The sequence below is a fragment of the Eleutherodactylus coqui genome, chromosome 8 (assembly GCF_035609145.1).
Source record: "Eleutherodactylus coqui strain aEleCoq1 chromosome 8, aEleCoq1.hap1, whole genome shotgun sequence".
Lineage (NCBI taxonomy): Eukaryota > Metazoa > Chordata > Amphibia > Anura > Eleutherodactylidae > Eleutherodactylus > Eleutherodactylus coqui.
In genome coordinates this window covers 146407492-146425108 of record NC_089844.1, presented here as the reverse complement: position 1 = coordinate 146425108, position 17617 = coordinate 146407492, and the positions used below count along the sequence as shown (strand labels likewise).

Here is a 17617-nt window from a genome sequence, read left to right as displayed (position 1 = left end):
GTTAAGCCTCTCATGGTACACTGATTCATATCTAAACAGCTCCTGGGGCAGTAGTTGTGTTACAATGTCATCTTGCCCGCTGGTTATAAACATGAGATTATAATTGGTGGATCCAACCAACTTTACTGGGATAGGCAACAGTTCCCAACGGCTAAGGCTGGCCACACATATTGGATAGCTGTCTACAACCATTTATTTGCCCAACAGCTATCTATCCGAACCCCACATACACATGAACACTTGTCTCGGCCGAACTAAACTCCAACTGCCCAATCCTTACGTCCCTGACATTAGTCATCAGGGGAGTTGGGAAGCCACCATTCCCATTAGATAGTCGTCCGCATCCATTGAAATCAGTGTATTCAACCAACATTAACCTCATGTGTGTAGCCACAAGCGGGAGAGGTTGAATTTCATCCTGAGTGCCTTGTGGCCTCCACCGTTAATAGAATTATAAGAGGTATAGGGAGGACAACTGTAGGCTAAGGCTTTATCTTTCATTATTTGTTATTACACGTGTCGGTGCGCTCTGCTATGCCAAGAATGTCTCCTGGCTAGGAGCCCTGATATCAGCCTTAGACACCTGTGCAGGAAGGACGAAGTCCAATCTGTTTTCATTTTCTTCTAGAAGGCAGATAAAATGATTTTATGCGTCATCAGTAAAAAACGACCAGAGGAGCCTTGAAGATTGGCTGGAGGAGCAGATCACCACACCCCTCCACCTGACAGTTAATTAGCTGGCTATACGAGTTCGGAGCTCCAGCTGTGAGCAGACTTTAGTGCAGCATCCTCACAAAGATGAAGGAAGGCAATAGCCGGCATCCTGTGAATATTAAAGCTATTGGATTAATGCAACATGGTAACCAAAAGGTGAGAGGCGGGGAATTATGGAAGTATTACACTACAGACTGAGCCATAATATGATTGCAGAGGTAGATTAGCATTTTGTAAAAATGTTTCATTTTTTTAACATTTGTATTATTTTATTATTAATTATTAGAAAAATTGCTTATGTGACAATTTCCCTTTAATTAGACACTTATAGCAGATAAACTATAATATGGAGCATAGTTAGGGGTGTCGCCACAGGGGATGCAGAAGTAGCAGTCACATCATCTGTGCCCTGTTGCTTTTCGGAACCCAAAGACAACAATTTGGGGGAGCGGTCTGTTTCAGCATTTGGGGCCCAAGAGCTTTTAAAGGGTTTTTCAGTCCATAACTATTGATGACCTATGATCAGGATAAATAGCAGGGTCCACTGCTCGGTACACCCACTAGTCAGATAATGTGAAAGAGCTGCCTGCCAGCCAGAAGGCTTGAGTCACCATCTGCAGGGCAGTTGCTTAATATTATAATGCAGCTCTCTCCCATTTACTTCAGTGGGAGGGCGCTGCACTAGCATAACAGCCGCTGCGCTGCAGATAGCATTTTGAGCCTTTCAGCTGGCCTGTGATTCCTTTAGATCAATGGATTTCAGGTAATGCATTAAAAAAATATAAGTGATTTCTCATAGTAATTAGAGTGTATTGGGGAATCGCTGTTCAGGTAATTTCTTAACAACAAGCTACAACCGTAGTTTCAAGGTGTAGTTATGGGTTACAGTTATAGGCATTAATGCCGGCTGTACACATCTGGTTAATTATGTCACATGTAGTTTTGGCCCACCACAACCCAAATTTTCTAACATGGCCGATCCATGTTCATCGGATACAAAGTCTGACATTAACCATCACAAACGATCATCTACTTTAATTTTATATCTGATGGTCTCTGGAAATAGCCATAATTGGCCATTTCAGGGGTCTTCTCTCTCTCATGTATGGGTATGTTAGAATAGCTCAGCCTTTTGGGTGCCTTAAGCCCCTCCATTCTGCGCTGCCTAAGATGATGGAGGTTGGACTGTTCAGTACCTATAATCAGATTTGTTACATCTCTTGCCTCTTTTCCACTGTTCCAGACGTACATGTTTGGCGTTTTATGGTCCGACTACAATAATGTCCAGATTTACCGAACATTTGAAGACTTTAAGAAGTTCCAGGTAAGCAGAATAAAGGGAATCTTGAATAGAGAGATTTTTTTAATGAAGATGGGTGCTGGAGTTTATGTTCAACCTGGTTTATACACAGATTGTCCATATTTAGCATGGCAGACATCTCCCTTGTTTCCTAAATCAAGAACCAAAGTTTCAGGGTTTGACATCAATGCTATAAGTGCGTGCTATAAATCTGCCACCTCTTCATCATAAGGGTCCGGATAAGTGATTTTTGTATACAGTAAGCGATCCCCAATGATCACCTGTGATCTACAGAGGAAGCCTTCAGTAAGTGTTCAGTTTCCCTGCAGCACCACAACAGGTAAAAGTCGGCATTACACTGTTCTTATGCAAGTCAATGGTTTGTGCAACGCATGGATGTGCCAGGTCCTCCAGAGACAGACACTCTTTTTAGCCATTCTTTACCTTGGATACTGATAGAGGGTCCTGAACTGGTGGCCACCAGGATCTCAGCAGCTATGGTTTACAGGACCCTTTCTGCATTTTACTGATTTGGTAACTTTACCTTATCATGAATGAAATGTATAGCTTTTTCAGCTGCGACCCCACTGATTATCGCTGCTTTTCCTTTGTTCCTATTCTCCCCATTCATCCTTATCAATAGCCATCAGATTTAGCTTTTGGTGCTTCAAATCCGTCAAGTGGGCGGTCTCATTGTCAATCAAATCTAAGATGACTCATTGACACTGAGCCCGCTTGACCGATTCAAAGCACCAGAAGCAGGATCTAATTTGGGGTAGCAGGCAGAGACAAAGGAAATAGCTGCAATAGAGTCAGCAGGTCTGTCTATATTAATTAGCTTTGGCAGACAGTTCTATAGTGTGACGGCTCTTCTATAACTTTGTGTTCCGGCCAGTGTTGAAGAATGGACATTGAACACCAATTTCTAATGCCAGGATGGCACATTTTAAATGCAGGACACGTTCCTGTTATACAATGTTAAGCAGCTGCATGTTCAAACAGAAAAACATATGATTTACCTGGCAAATATGTACAATGTTGGCACTTGTGCATACCTGAGCTTGGCATTTAGAGCTGCCAGGATGTCCTTGTAAAGTGCTGCACTAATTTGGAGATGATCACTTTCTATAGTTAGTAATTATACTGTTGTGGTGAAAATGAATTCCTAGGCTATTATAAACATTTACAGTAAACGAACAGCAAGTCATTATAAAGTCTATTTATGCATTGACTCATTTTATATCTGTATAGGGACTTGAACTGCATTTTTTCTGACATATAACTCCAAACCCTCTGCATAGAAACAGAGTTCAAGGATAAAATTCTGTCTGCCTGCAGCCACCACTAGTGGGAGCTCAAGAGCTTACTGTATACTACTTATAAATTGAACTCAATAACACAGTATGAGCTCCCTCTAGTGGTGGCTGCAGGCAGAATGCTATCATAACTCAAAACAAAGCACTTTAGGAATATATTGTGAAATTGAGTACCACAGAATTTTAGCTCTGTTTAAATAAAAAAATGGCATAGTTAGACATTGACTTTAAGATTGGGCCAAAAAATCATAACCCTACTGAATTATAAAACTTTTTGTCTTCTGTATGCAGAAGGAGCTTAAGAAGAAATTCCCATTGGAATCTGGAATTTTGAAAAGGAGGGAAAGAGTACTGCCCAAACTGAAAGGTACGAAGAACAGTCACACGCCGAAGTCATTATTTTATAGTTTTCCTTGATTTCACACACGCAATGTAATTGTGTGTGTACAGCGTTTTCGTACGAGCCCATAGAGAACAATGAGACTCCATCACGCGTAATACACGGTGAAATAGAGCATACTGCATCCGTTTTTACGCGCATGTTATATCTAATGAATAGACTCATACCCATTACTTACAGTAAAAGCTAATTAGAATGCAGAAAATTATCGCTAGTGGCCAAGTGATTCATGGAATGCGGCACTTTATTACAGGTGTAGGTCATTGCTCACAGACTTAATGAGTCCTGCAGAATACATTTACTTACAGCTTATTACATAACGAATGGAAAATAACTTTTACATCTCATTTAGGGCTTTTCAGAGTGGGTGTAATGGACAGGTATGCACCGCTGGGTGCAGCAAGGTAGAATCAAAAATATTATAAAGCTTATTTGCATAAATAATTACCATACATAAAATATGCAGAATTACACCCTGAGGGCTCTTTCACATAAGCGGATATACGGCAACGGCGTTTTTACATTTTCACACCTGCTCCTTATAAGCACCTAAATGGGCATTTTCCCTCGATTACGGACTGTGTTTTCTCGACCATTTGCATGACTGCAACGTCGCTTTTAGCAAAAAATATGCCGCACCCTGGTAAACCCTCGCTCTACCAAAATCCTCGGGATGCCTTTCAGTGGCTATATAGAGGCATCTGTGAGCTTTTCGCAGGATTGGACACTACAAAAATGCCTCTGCCTCCTTTCTTTTTCTCTGCTCCCATAGGAGTCTATGGAAGCCGCCGCTGTATATCAGGCAAAAGATAGTTCCAGAACTATCTTTTTGGCCACCATATATACGCCAGCCGTAATTAGGCCACTTATGTTCCATCTTTCAAGGTGCTGACGGATTTCCGTGACGTATAATCGCCCGTGTGAACAAATGCATTGGTATCCAATGCTTCACATGGGTAGTGTATATACGTCCGGGCGTGAAAGCGTGGCGTATATGCGCTTGTGTGAATAAGTCCTCAGCCTTGAACCCCAGCTCAGCAGCCTAATTAGTCCTGGTGTTAGCAATTAACTACGCAAAATTGCGTATTAATGTTCAATGTTAATATTAAGGCCAGCTGCTTACGGGCGTATGTGTGCGCACAATATGCAGAGTATAGTATCCATTAACCCTTTCCAATCCAATTTGTATCCTGGTTTTCCTAGGGGGCTTACTCTTTTTCTGCCATTATACAATGGCGCTATATGTTGTCTAAACCCAGTACTGCATGAGGTGACACGATGGATAGGCTCCAACAGCAGAGAGGCTCTCAATATACAGTAAGAGAACCCTGACGGACGTCTTCCAACATCAGAGCTGTACAGCCTTAAATCATAATGTCTTTAGACGTCAGACAGTGGATTGGAAAGGGTTAATTTCAATGGGTTCATTCACATTTCTGTATTTTGCGCGTGCATTTCGATTGCACAAACATGTTCTATTTTTTAGTGTATTTGCACACCAAAGGTCCCCGTAGAAGTCAATGGGAGGTGTGCAAATGTGCGCACAATACGCAAGGAGATGCGCAATACACTCCGTAATCCTGCTGGAAAAACATGTTGAGGCGCTCACAATTGCTCTTGTGAAGCCGGCGTAAGGAAAGGTTTGCATCTGCATTGGAGGCTCCGTTCAGAGCCTCGAGCACAAGTGGCATTACATCTGGTAATATATCTCCCCGCATGCCTGAAGCTGAAAGGACCCCATTATGGTTAATAGGCTCCATTGTGAGTCATCCAGGTCCCGACACTTCAGCCATAATGTATACTCCAGAGGGTGAAAATGAGAAAAACTAGTACTGGAATAATTTGATATACTTCTAATAGGACAAATAAGACCAGTAAACATAGTAAAATAGTGTAATAAAAGACGGAGACTCAGTGGAAGCAACATAGGTAAAAAAAGATCAAGACCTAGCTTGTAATACCAACAAGGATAGGAACCTGAGCTCCGACGCGTATTTTGCTGTTGCGTTTCCTACCGCGTTTCCCCGAAAATAAGACAGGGTCTTATATTAATTTTTGCTCCATAATATTTGTCTTTTACCTGTATGGCTGCCTGGACACTATTTAAAAATCATGCTAGGTCTTATTTTCAGGGTAGGTCTTATTTTCAGGAAACAGGGTAGCAGTCTATTGGTAAATGATAAGTATATGGAAAGCATCCAAATGTCCATCCTAACGTCACATACAGCTCACACAGCCTTGCAGTCTTCTGCAGCAGAGACCGGTCTCTCTATGGTCCGCCTCTGATCATCGGCTTTGCTAGCATAGCTATGCCATACCTATTACCACTGACTGACAGAGCTCTCCTCTAGCAATGCCACCCACATAATATTTTCAGGACTGTGTTGGCTGCTTACAGCAAACCCAAATCTGCTCTCCTAACTGTCCTTAGGGCATCTAATGTGCCAGGTCTCATTGCTTAAAGGGATTCTGTCACCAGATTCATTAAGTTAGACTCGGAGCTTTGAGTCACGGAGGCGGACCGCACTGTCCTCGTCCTGCATGCAGACTGACTCTCTCTACCTATACACAAAAGGGGAGAGAGCTGTCAGTCTGCATGATGCAGGCGGGTAAAGGTTGGCACAGTCCGCCTTTGTGACTCGGACCTCATCGCTGAGTCAAACTTCATGAACTTTTAAGGGAGCTAAGCTGCAGCTAGACCGCTCTGATGGTGGCTTACTTCTTGGGGGATAAAAGAATCTGGGTTGAAAATTAGCCTCCCGATCCTTCTTTCCCCCAACATCAAAAAGTTGAGCCACCCTGATAGACATTAGAGAGCCTTGCTGTTATTTGCAGGTTTGGACAACTAAACACTAATATGTATAGTAGTAACACAGTAGTATAGTATGCAAGGATGAAATTAGACCATCTAGTTTAGCCTATTATCCCCCATGTTGATCTAGAACAGTGGTGGCGAACCTATGGCACGTGCACCAGAGGCTGCACGCAGAGCCCTTCCTTCTGGCACGCTCCATCGTCAACCGCTCACCACGTTAGTGAATACCGTCAGTGGTGCTGCGGCTCCTCTGCCAGTATTCACTCAGCGACGTTGATCCCAGCGCACACTGTGACATCAGTGTGCAGCCGTGATCCTCCTCCCCCCTCCCCTGATGTCTCCTCCATGGTTCCCTGAGAGCAGGGGGAAGAGGTGTCCAACAGCACACATTGACATCACAGTGTGCACCTGGGATCGGCGCCGAGCAGAGGAGCAGTGGCGCTTCCATGAGGAGGAGGGGGTAATTATATGGGTCTCAGAGGGGCACTATTGCTACTGGGGCCACTGTAGGATGTAATTATTAATGCTAGGGCTACTGAGGGATGTCACTATTACTGCTGGGGCCGCTGTGGGATGCCACTATTACTGCTGTGGCCGCTGTGGGGAAGGTTATTGTTACTGCTGGAGCTGCTGTGTGGGGGGTCACTGCCACTGCTGGGGCCGCTCTGGGGGTCACTGCCACTGCTGGGGGTCACTGTCATTGCTGGAGTATGTTTACACATGGCGGAAATGCTGTAGAATGCCCTCAGTGGAAATTTCCGTGGCAAATTCTGCAGCATTACCGCATTTAAAAAGCAGTCAAATTCTGCACCTGGTCTATTTGGAATTGGCCCTGTCCTTTTTATAATGATCATTATAAATGATCATTATAAATGTATAATAATCATACATTGTGATAAGCCCCGCCCCCTGACATATTGGCACTTTGCGATAAATAAGTGCGCTTTGGGTTGCAGTTTGGGCACTCAGTGTCTAAAAGGTTCGCCATCACTGATCTAGAAGAAGGCAAAAAAAAAATCAATGAGGTAGGAGCTAATATTCCCCATTTAAGAGGAAAAAAATCCTTCCTGACTCCAATCTGACAATCCAGGCCTGTATGGTGGCCTTTAAGAAGGTGCAGAAACAGTGTAGAATAGCCAGTTCAGCTGATTCCATACTACCAGCCACCAGTAGCCACAGTGGTGAGCTGGGTGGGCTCCCGGGACTCCCGTTTTGGCGATTGGTGAGGGTCCCAGAGGTGAGACTGGCAATTGCCGTGATTGGCCAAGGTTGCGTTAGGGCCCATTTACACTGAAAGATGATCGCACAAAAATCGCTTAATCGACAGTTTGAGTGGCAGTTTTGAGCGATCATCTTTCCATAACTCTGAAGTAGCTAATTCACTACTTAAGAGTTAAATGCAGGCGGAGCGGGACACAGCTGATAGCTCTGAGAACAGCAGGAGCACTGACAGCTGCTTTGTTCTCGGAGCTTTCAGCTGGTATCCTGCTGAGAAGTCCCAACGGGATACCAGCTGAAAGAATGCTATCAGCACCGCCCACTGAGAAAATCAGCATGCAGTGCTGATACGAATCATCGCTAATTTTTCGCGCGATGAACGAACAGTGCACGATGGCAGCGCATTTAGACACAACGGGATGGCTTTTGAGCAAATTTTGAGCGATGATCTCGTTGTGTTTAAATGGGCCTGTTGTATTGGACACAATTACAGATATATGTGGAATCTCTCCATCAGGGTGCCAGCCACATAGCAGAGCTCTGTGTATGGTCTCTTACATGGCATTGTCCTGTGGCTGTAATTAAAAAGTAAACCCTAATTAATAGCAATGCTAATACAACTAGTAATTAGGATGACACAACAATGTATCTAGCGGATGGAACAATGCTCGCACGAGTCAATGCTGATTATTTCCGAATCAAAGCAACTATGATTTCCTTCATGCCAAGCGATTATCACAAAGCACAGCTGGCATTGTTATCATCACGTGCCGGCATTCAGACAGGCGAGGGTGGCGCAATTTAAGTCTCCATGTCAAATGTACATATATCATAGAAATGCCATGCATAAAGACATGGAACATGGGGCAACAGTCAAACACGCCCCGATTTAAATGGCTAGTTGGCCTAATGAGGTCCGGATGTGTTCTTTTTCCAGCAGAATTACTGTTTTTCATGCATTTGCTTGCGTATTGCCCATGTATTTATGCAACCTCCATAGACTTCTATGGGGACCACAACCTAAGACTGGATTCAGACAAACGTATATTGTCCGGGTTTTCACGCCCAGCCGATATACGTCGTCTCTCTCTGCAGGGGGAGGGGAGGCTGGAAGAGCCAGGAGCAGTGCTCTGAGCTCCCGCCCCCTCTCTGCCTTCTCTCCGCCTCTCTGCACTATTTGCAATGGGGAGAGGTGGGACGGGGTGGGGCTAATTCACAGAATTTAGCCCTGCCCCCGTCCCGCCTCCTTTCATTGCAAATAGTGCAGAGGGGTGGAGAGGAGGCAGAGAGGGGGCGGGAGCTCAGAGCACTGCTCCTGGCTCTTCCATCCTCTCCCCCCTGCAGATGAGGACACCGTATATCGGCTCGGCGTGAAAACCGAGCCGATATACGGTCGTCTGAATCCACCCTAAGACTTGATGCTTATTAAAGGCATTTTGCCAACATGTATGACTGTGAGGCCTGGAGCAATCAACTGATTCCATGGGTCCCGCTCACAGCTCCCCCAGCAAACAGCCATTACAAGGATGGCACAGGTCCATCTGGACAAAAGTTGTTCTTACATAGGACATACGGACAGGCGACGCCATCTTGGTACAAGCAATCCCTTTAATGTGCATATAACAGTGTGATTACTGGTAATATTAATATGCACAGGGGTGCATTATGTACATATATGTTAATGAGCAGGACTTTAAGGAGGATATGCTAATGGCCTAATTGGACACAGCAGGACACTCAAAAGTCCAATAACATATCTGTCTACAACTTCTTGATGGTTTCCCCGGGATAGATTGTTCTGTGCTGCGCCGTGTAATCAGGGGTACTACAAAAAGTTAAGATTTCTACAATTATCACATCCATTTCTAATCCTAATTAGAGATGAGCGAACGTACTCGGATAAGCACTACTCGTCCGAGTAATGTGCTTTATCCGAGTATCTCTCCGCTCGTCCTGAAAGATTCGGGGCGCTCCGCTGCTGACAGGTGAGTCGCAGCGGGGAGCGGGGCAGAGCGGGCGGGAGAGAAGGAGAGAAAGATCTCCCCTCCGTTCCTCCCCGCTCTCCCCTGCAGCTCCCCGCTCCGCGGCGCGTCCCGAATCTTTCAGGACGAGCGGGGAGGTACTCGGATAAAGCACATTACTCGGACGAGTAGTGCTTATCCGAGTACGTTCGCTCATCTCTAATCCTAATCTAAATTGAAGCTTTATTTTAAAACCATGGGTTCTCTCGAATGGTATACTTGTCATAATCACGTATCACCAGCAGGGAGCAGCATGGTGTCACGCAGGAGAACCACTATGTTATACCAAAGATTTCATTCTTTTCAGATGTCGCCAGAACGTTGAGGAAGAAGAGGTTCTTAGAAAGACTGCGGCTCCTGGAGGCTTATTCCCAAGCCTTGCTGAACTTGGACGCCGGCATTTCACAGTGCGAATCTGTGGTTGAGTTTTTCACACTACAAGACTGCGACCTGAACCCTTCATTCCCTGAAGACAGGTGACGTTCTGCACAAGCTTCATGTAGGATGTCTAGATTAGGAGGAATCGTCTTCTAAGATGCATATTAACCCTTTTGAATCCAATTTTGGATTCACGGTTTCCTAAAAGGTTTTCTCTTTTTTGCTGTTATACAATGGTGCCATCTGCTGGCTAAAGCCAGTGTGTGTGCGCCAGAGAGGCTGGCAAAAGACGGTAAGAATACCCTATCGGACCTCTTCTGACATTGGAGCTGTAAAAGCTTCAATCAGGATGTAGGAAGACGTCAGACAGTGGATTGGAAAGGGTTAAAGCTTCAGCCATCGTCAGTATCTAGTTTCCTTATAGATCAAATACCTTGCACTGAATTTTGGTATCGCACCTTTTCTTGCAGTCTGGTCATCATGCTGCCTGACAAACAGGAGGAGGAACAAGTAGTCAAATCTCAGACCCTCAATATCTCGGCTCCTCTCAAAAGCAACAAATACATGTGTATGGCGGGCTACGAAACGGTGGATCTCAAGAACAGGCCATTCACAGTGGAGCAATATCAGTTTCTTGATGTCCTGATAAAGGACACCACTGGTATGTAACCCTTTAAGCTATTAGCTCTGATCATGGCTGACTGTGCATCAGCGGGAGGTCAACACCCCCAGAAAAGTAATTAGAGGGGTGCTGATAGGCTAGCATTGCAGCCCAGAGCCTACCAAAGGCTCCCAGGACTTCCATGCATAGATGCCTATCAAGCCCTGTCCTTGGCAGAGCTTTATAGGCAACATTAAAAAAAAGACTATATACTGTGGTATTACAGTATATAGTATGGTCCGGAGGGGTGTCGTGTCTCCCTAAGGAGAGCACCCAAAAATAGTGTGGAGACACCTAGGGGGTGAGTGGGTCGCGTAATGGTATAGTCTCTCCCCAAGGAGAGCACCCAAAAGGTGTGTAAGGACACCTAGAAGGTGAATGAGGAGACTTATAAGGCCATGCAAGCTCCTCTGGGTAATTTATGCAAATAAGGAAGATGGAAAAATACCTTTGCAGCGCCACCTATTGGTTTTACAGCCCTTCAAATCAATGTAAATAAGTAACATTGGCGTTGCAGAGGTATTTTTCCATCTTCCTTATTTGCAGTATATAGTAAGAGCCATCAAATGATCACAAGTTCAACTCCCCATATGGGAACTAAATAAAAGTGTAAAAAAGTTAAATAACAGTAAAAAAAATTACAATTCTAAAGAGTTCAAAAAACACCCCTTCCCCCCAAAAAAAAATAAATTTGAAAAATGGCATATATTTGGTATCCCCGTGTACATAAAAGTCTAAAGTATTAAAATCTCATAATATTTATACCGCAAATTGAAGGACATAAAAAAATATGGGATGCTAGAATTGCGTTTTCTTTTGAGTAAAATTTCAGCAAAAAAACATTGTTTTCCCAAAATGGTACTAATAAAAACTACAGCTCACCCCACAAAATACAAGCCCTTACACAGCCCGAGTGAGAACAAAAGTTACAGGTGTCAGAATATGGCGACGGAACGCAATTTTTATTAAAAAAATTTTTAAATATTTACTTTTTAAAACGATAAAAACATTAAAAAAAAACATATACACTTGGTATCATCGTAATTGTCTGACCCATAGAGCAAAGTTTGTGCACTGTTTTTACAGCTTAGTGAACTCTAATAACTAAACCCACCCAATATAGAGCAATTGCATTTTTTAAAATTTCTCCCCACTTAGAGATTTTTTAAAGTTTTTCTGAACTTTATATTATATGGCACATTAAAGGGTACCAATAAAAAAATACCATGTGCCCCAAATAAAAACAAGCCCTGATATGGCTATGCCAATGAAAAAGTCATGGCTCTTGGAGGGCAGGGACAACAAAACGAAAATGAAAAAATGAAAAATCTTTTCCGAAGGGGTCAAAGCTATTCCCTCACCACAGGATGGGTGGGGGTCCAATCGCTGTGATCCCTGCTGATCACGATCATAGGGATCCTCTGTCAACTCCCCCCCCCCCCCCCCCTTTGACTGGAGCAGCAGTCGTGCATTTCTGCTCCATTCATCTCTGTGTACTGTATGGACAGACAGATATACAGTAAGTACATGGTGGTCATGAGGTTGAACTACAAATATATCATTCATCACCACGATATGTCTTTTGTTTGGCAGGTTGGTGGCTGGTGGAGAACGGAGATCAGCAATTGGCCTGGTTCCCAGCACCTTATCTGTGCAGCAGCAAGAATACAGAAGAGAAAGACATTGCCCATGAACACCTGGAAGAGGGTAGGGTGTACTTTATTCACATATCTACAGTCCCATTTTACTGTCCTGACAACTTCTTTCAAATCAGCCTAGTGGACATTAAGAGCCAATTTGGCCCTAAAGGTACTTAAAGATGACCTGTTATGTCCTCACGCCAGTGCAGCCGCACCCCTGCTGACTCAATGTATTTCTTTTGTTTATACTCATCCTGTTCCCCAGTATTAGCTCTTCTATGATTCAGCTCCCAATGTTGTGATTGGGTCAAGTGGGCGGTCCAAACCATTAACTGTCAATGGGTGATGTCTGACTTGATTGACAGTAAGCAATCTCACAGCACTGGGAGCTGAATCTAAAATGATCTGTAGGGGGTGAGTAGGAACAAAAGAAAGACATAGTTGAAGTCAGCAGAGCTGCAGCTCCAAGCTATATGGCCGTCCTCACTGACGGGAGGATACGTCTAAAGCTAGCGTAGAGGGCCTCTACCCATAGACGCTCTGGTTCCGCTCCCATGCCCAATTTTTCATAGAAAATATTTTGTAATACAAGCTTTGATTCATTTATATAGATAAAAAAGGGGAAATACAATAAACATACATATAATTAGTCACACTACCCAGTTTTGGTCTCCATATTGACATTCTCCGTTTTTGACCAGGAATAATGTTTGTGGTGATAAAGGGCCACAAAGCTCAGAATTCTGATGAAATATCGGTGGGGGTCGGAGCTCTGGTGGAGGTCTTGAAAGAATCCGATTCTGGTTGGTGGCTCATCAGGTGAGATTTTTTGGGGTATTTTTGGGCTTCTTGCCTCATCCATTTCATTCTATCATGTTATATTATTGTGCAGTTGGTAGAGATGTATTGTTCACTAATAGTATTTTTCTGTATGGAGGTCGTACAGTTTTGTAGAAACAGGTACTAGCATTGGTTTGGAGATACAATCTTAGGCCAGATCAACCCATTCCTTCAATAATGTAATGTGACAGCGAACATCTGAGTTATTAACTAATCCTGTGATTTCCACAATGTTGTAATTTCAATGTTGAGGAGTATCCATGGAAGTCAGTGTTAAGTGCTGAACTGTGGAAATATTGGGTGAAAGTAACTCCTAAGAGAAGAGATGGGATTCAAAGGTCAAAACATTATTGGTCATGATGAATAGCTGCCAAAAGTTCTGTTCTGGGAACCATAATGGAGACAGGGCGAAGATGTTAAAGTTCCTGTAGACCTTTTTGGAAACTCATCAAGAGTAGTGAGTGTTTGGGTTGGGCATAGTAACCAGTCTGTTGTTTCCAAGAAGTAATGAAATACAATAGCAAAGCTGGTACTATACTGCTGTAATAGAAAAAGGTCAAGGACAGTTTTCAGAAAGGATACCAGTGACTCATTCCAGTAGAAGAGGTTATATGTGGACAATGATTACATTCTTGGGACAAAGGAACTAGTCTTGAGATATTATCAATTACTCCACCCTTCTCATTGTGATGGTCCTAGTATGGGTGGGTTGGGTTTGGTTGTGATAGTCCTTTTCGATTTTCGTTATGGGGCCTCCTCTTCTACTTTTCATCGTAGGTCTAATGGTGTGGTCAATATATTATAATATTTGCTACCAACGATGGCTGTAGGTTCAAATTCATGCCAGTTCAACATGTTTGTGTGTGGTATTTCTCATCCACTTCACCCATATTGCTCACCCCATTCACATCAGTGTAGTTAGTGCTATACAAGACACAACCCATGGGCAGGTGTGGCATTGTTCCTAGAAGAAAGCAGACATGTTTTTATAATCCTGTACAATTTGGTAATATATATCCATATTTGCCATAGATACAACGGAAGAACCGGCTTCATCCCATCAATCTATCTAAAGGTATACTCCAACCGATGTGAGAAGATTCAACACATGCTTAGCAGAGAACTCAATGCTTCTACAGCCAGTCTGGATAAAGACAGGTGGTTTGGAGATGCGGATTCTGTTCTAGGTGACCAGAGACAGAGTGATAGAGAAAGCTCCCTGTCTTTGGGGACCAAATCTCTAGAGTCTGAAGCCAGAGCTGACCGGGATTCAGATGTAAATAGTGTGACGGGAAGTGACGGTATACTTAGTTCTTCCAATAGTATGCAGTCTTCACAAAGCACCTCCAATTCATCACTATCAATGACCAAATCACTGCGTGGCATGCCCAATACCCCAGCAAGATCCAAACCAGATGAGATCATAGAGGGGTGCAGCACAAGTAATGGTAGACTTAGTTCTTCCAATAGTATGTGCTCTTCACAAAGCACCTCCAATTCATCACTGTCAATGACCACATCAGTGCATGGCATGCCAAATACCCCAGCAAGATCCGAACCAGATGAGGTAATAGAGGAGTATGGCACAAGTAATGTTAGACTTAGTTCTTCCAGTAGTATGCAATCTTCACAAAGCACCTCCAATTCATCACTGTCAATGACCACATCAATGCATGGTGTGCCCTATACCCCAGCAAGTTCTGAACCAACCGAGGTCATAGAGGAGTGCGGCACAGTCATCAAGGCACTAGAAGACACCATGAGTTGGCTGTAGGTCATGAAAATGAGGATTGGAAGATATGGATCTTGGGAGTTCGTTTTGTTTGTCACACTGACAGTATAGTCCCATTTATCCATTGAAACCTATTGTAACAACCTTTCCTGAGAAGTGTCTGGCACTGGCAAAATACGTAGCGGTAAAGCTATAGCTGTAGTAGAATTTTCTCTACCTAGAATTATAGATTATTTAAATAGTAGATGGTATTTAAGAATATTTTTTTGGATGTTGATCCTAGTCACAATACGTTGGCCACCGGGTCAGTGGACTCGGGGATTGTTTGAAGATCTGGATCTACTTATGGATGTTCTGAGATTGATTAGCCTTGACTTTTAACACCCTAGTATGGTGGTCTCCACCCTGTGCCTCTCCAGAAGTGAGTTTTAGTTTCTCAAAAACTTGGAGAGGCTACAGGTTAGAGAACATTGACGTAGAGAAAAAATGAAATGTAGAGTGCCGTGTCTGTAGTAGATGCATGTTATTTATTCTCAGCAATCTATGATAGTTTGGTATAGCTAATAAAGTGATGTATTTTAGTGTTGTGTTTCAATAAAAAAATTATGCAGTTTTTAGTGTTGGACTTTATTGACTCCAGACCAATGACACATGATACAGAGGCCTCTTGTGTGTGAATTGTATGTGGGCCCCTTGCTCTCCAACACTTAATAAGGCATGGGCTACCTTCTTTGTGAATTGCAACTATGTCCACAAGTAATTATAAGCCATTGGGATTATTAGAATATCCCCTCCAAAAGTGTTGACAAGTCCCCTTGCAATGAAGAGCATATGAAATATTTTTTTATCAGATTTACCCCCAGTATAGTTGGACAGATGGGCCCCATTGCAAACTGGCCCTGGATTATGTTGCCAGATTTTGTCACCCAGAAAAGTAGGACATAGGTCTTGTTTCCCCTTTAGCCCACTTTCTACGACTCCTGGGGCAATTCTTCCACATTTTCTCTCCAGTTCCAAGAGAGAGAGAGAGAGAGTGGCGTCCCTCACCTAGTAGTAGTAAAGGGGATGGGGGCCAACATTTTACAGGAGCTTCATACCTTTCTCTCTGCTATGTAGATCCTTGCCTTTGGGCTTTATGCTTTTGCCAATCCAAAATGGCGACTCCTAAAGTCCCCATAAAAGGTGCCTCCTCAACATTTCCATACCACGAGTGCTAAATTTGCTTAACTATAAAGTGATACATCCCCTGCCTAATAAAAGACGATGATTGAGAGGATCAAAAATATACCCCCATCTTCCAGAAAACTAATCTCGTTCTTCTTTTTAGCCACAAACCAAACTATCACTAAATCTTGGTGTAAGGCTTCCCTGGACTTCTCTGAGATTAAGCGCCGTATGAACTGGTATCTAGTTAATGAAAAACTAACATCAATAACAGAAGACAAGTATGATAGATTTCTGAGCATTTGGACCCCATGGATAGATTATGCCATTCCTGCAGTGGGGGTTGGTCCAACAACCTCTCTTTAAGTCAGAGGCGTAACTTGAAGCTCCTGGGCTCCAATGCAAGACCTGGAACGGGGCCCCCAACTATAATGCTTTATTCATAGTACTGGGCTCCCTATATGGAGAAGAGAGGCCTTATGGGCCCCCTAAGGCTCCTGCGCCCGGGAGCAACCGCATCCCCTGTATCCCCTATAGTTACGCCAGTGCTTTAAGTCCAAAACCCAAAACATAGTCTTACAGCTCCCCCCACCCCTTTTGGGTCGTCCCTCCAAGAGAGACGAATCCCCCTCCCTCCTCCTCCCCTTTGACCTTCATTGGCCCTGGCCAGGCCGTAATTAACAGTGAATTACTACTGCTTGAAATACAGCTGAAAAGTCTGGTTACATTGGAACACCAAAACTTGGTATTGCCTATCAAACCAGATCAAATATTGTAATGTGATAGCTTTTTTATAATACGCCAATATAATTTTTCATACTGCTATTTCTTTGTATAATGGAAAATTTTCAATAAAAATGATTGTTTAAAAAAAAAAAAAAAAGACGATGATTGACTATATGTTAGCAAGAGGTAGAGGACAGATAGAAGGAAATGCAACTACAAGATTAGACTACACAGGGTTTGTTTGTAGTCTGTAACCGTGAAGACACATAGCTCTGCATAGGAGCTGTATACACAAAACGATGGGAGATTAGTAATTGAGTGTATCTACAAGGTTTTTATTTTTATTTGTATTATAGATGCATTGGAATAGAATGTTATTGTAAATCTTTTACAAGTATGATTGTCCCTTATGTGACACCTTGGAGTAATATGATGCCTATAATACAATAATCTTAGTTATGGTGCCGTGCCAATAATTTAAGATGATGCAATTACAGCTTAGAACCACCAGGGACTGTGAAACACAAACAAGGGAAAAGCACACATAGGCTGTATTCACATCTGCTTCGGGGATTTTGTTTTCCTGCTCCGTTATGGTTGCATAAGAGGGGAATCCCTCTGGCTGAACGGACCCATCTTATGACAGAACCAAATGGGGCCTAACGGACCGTATTGACTATAATGAGTTCTGT

At 43.3% G+C, this 17617-nt stretch overlaps 1 protein-coding gene across 1 annotated transcript; it reads left to right on the top strand.

Moving 5' to 3' along the window:
* The first annotated feature begins 769 nt into the window (after positions 1-769).
* On the top strand, positions 770-15747 carry LOC136576973 (NADPH oxidase organizer 1-like). Its single transcript, XM_066576647.1, has 8 exons — positions 770-870; positions 1958-2038; positions 3622-3697; positions 10092-10260; positions 10633-10823; positions 12417-12530; positions 13165-13282; positions 14336-15747. The coding sequence occupies exons 1-8, from the start codon at positions 799-801 to the stop codon at positions 15075-15077; spliced, it is 1563 nt and encodes a 520-aa protein (XP_066432744.1). The 5' UTR covers positions 770-798; the 3' UTR covers positions 15078-15747.
* Positions 15748-17617: the final 1870 nt, after the last annotated feature.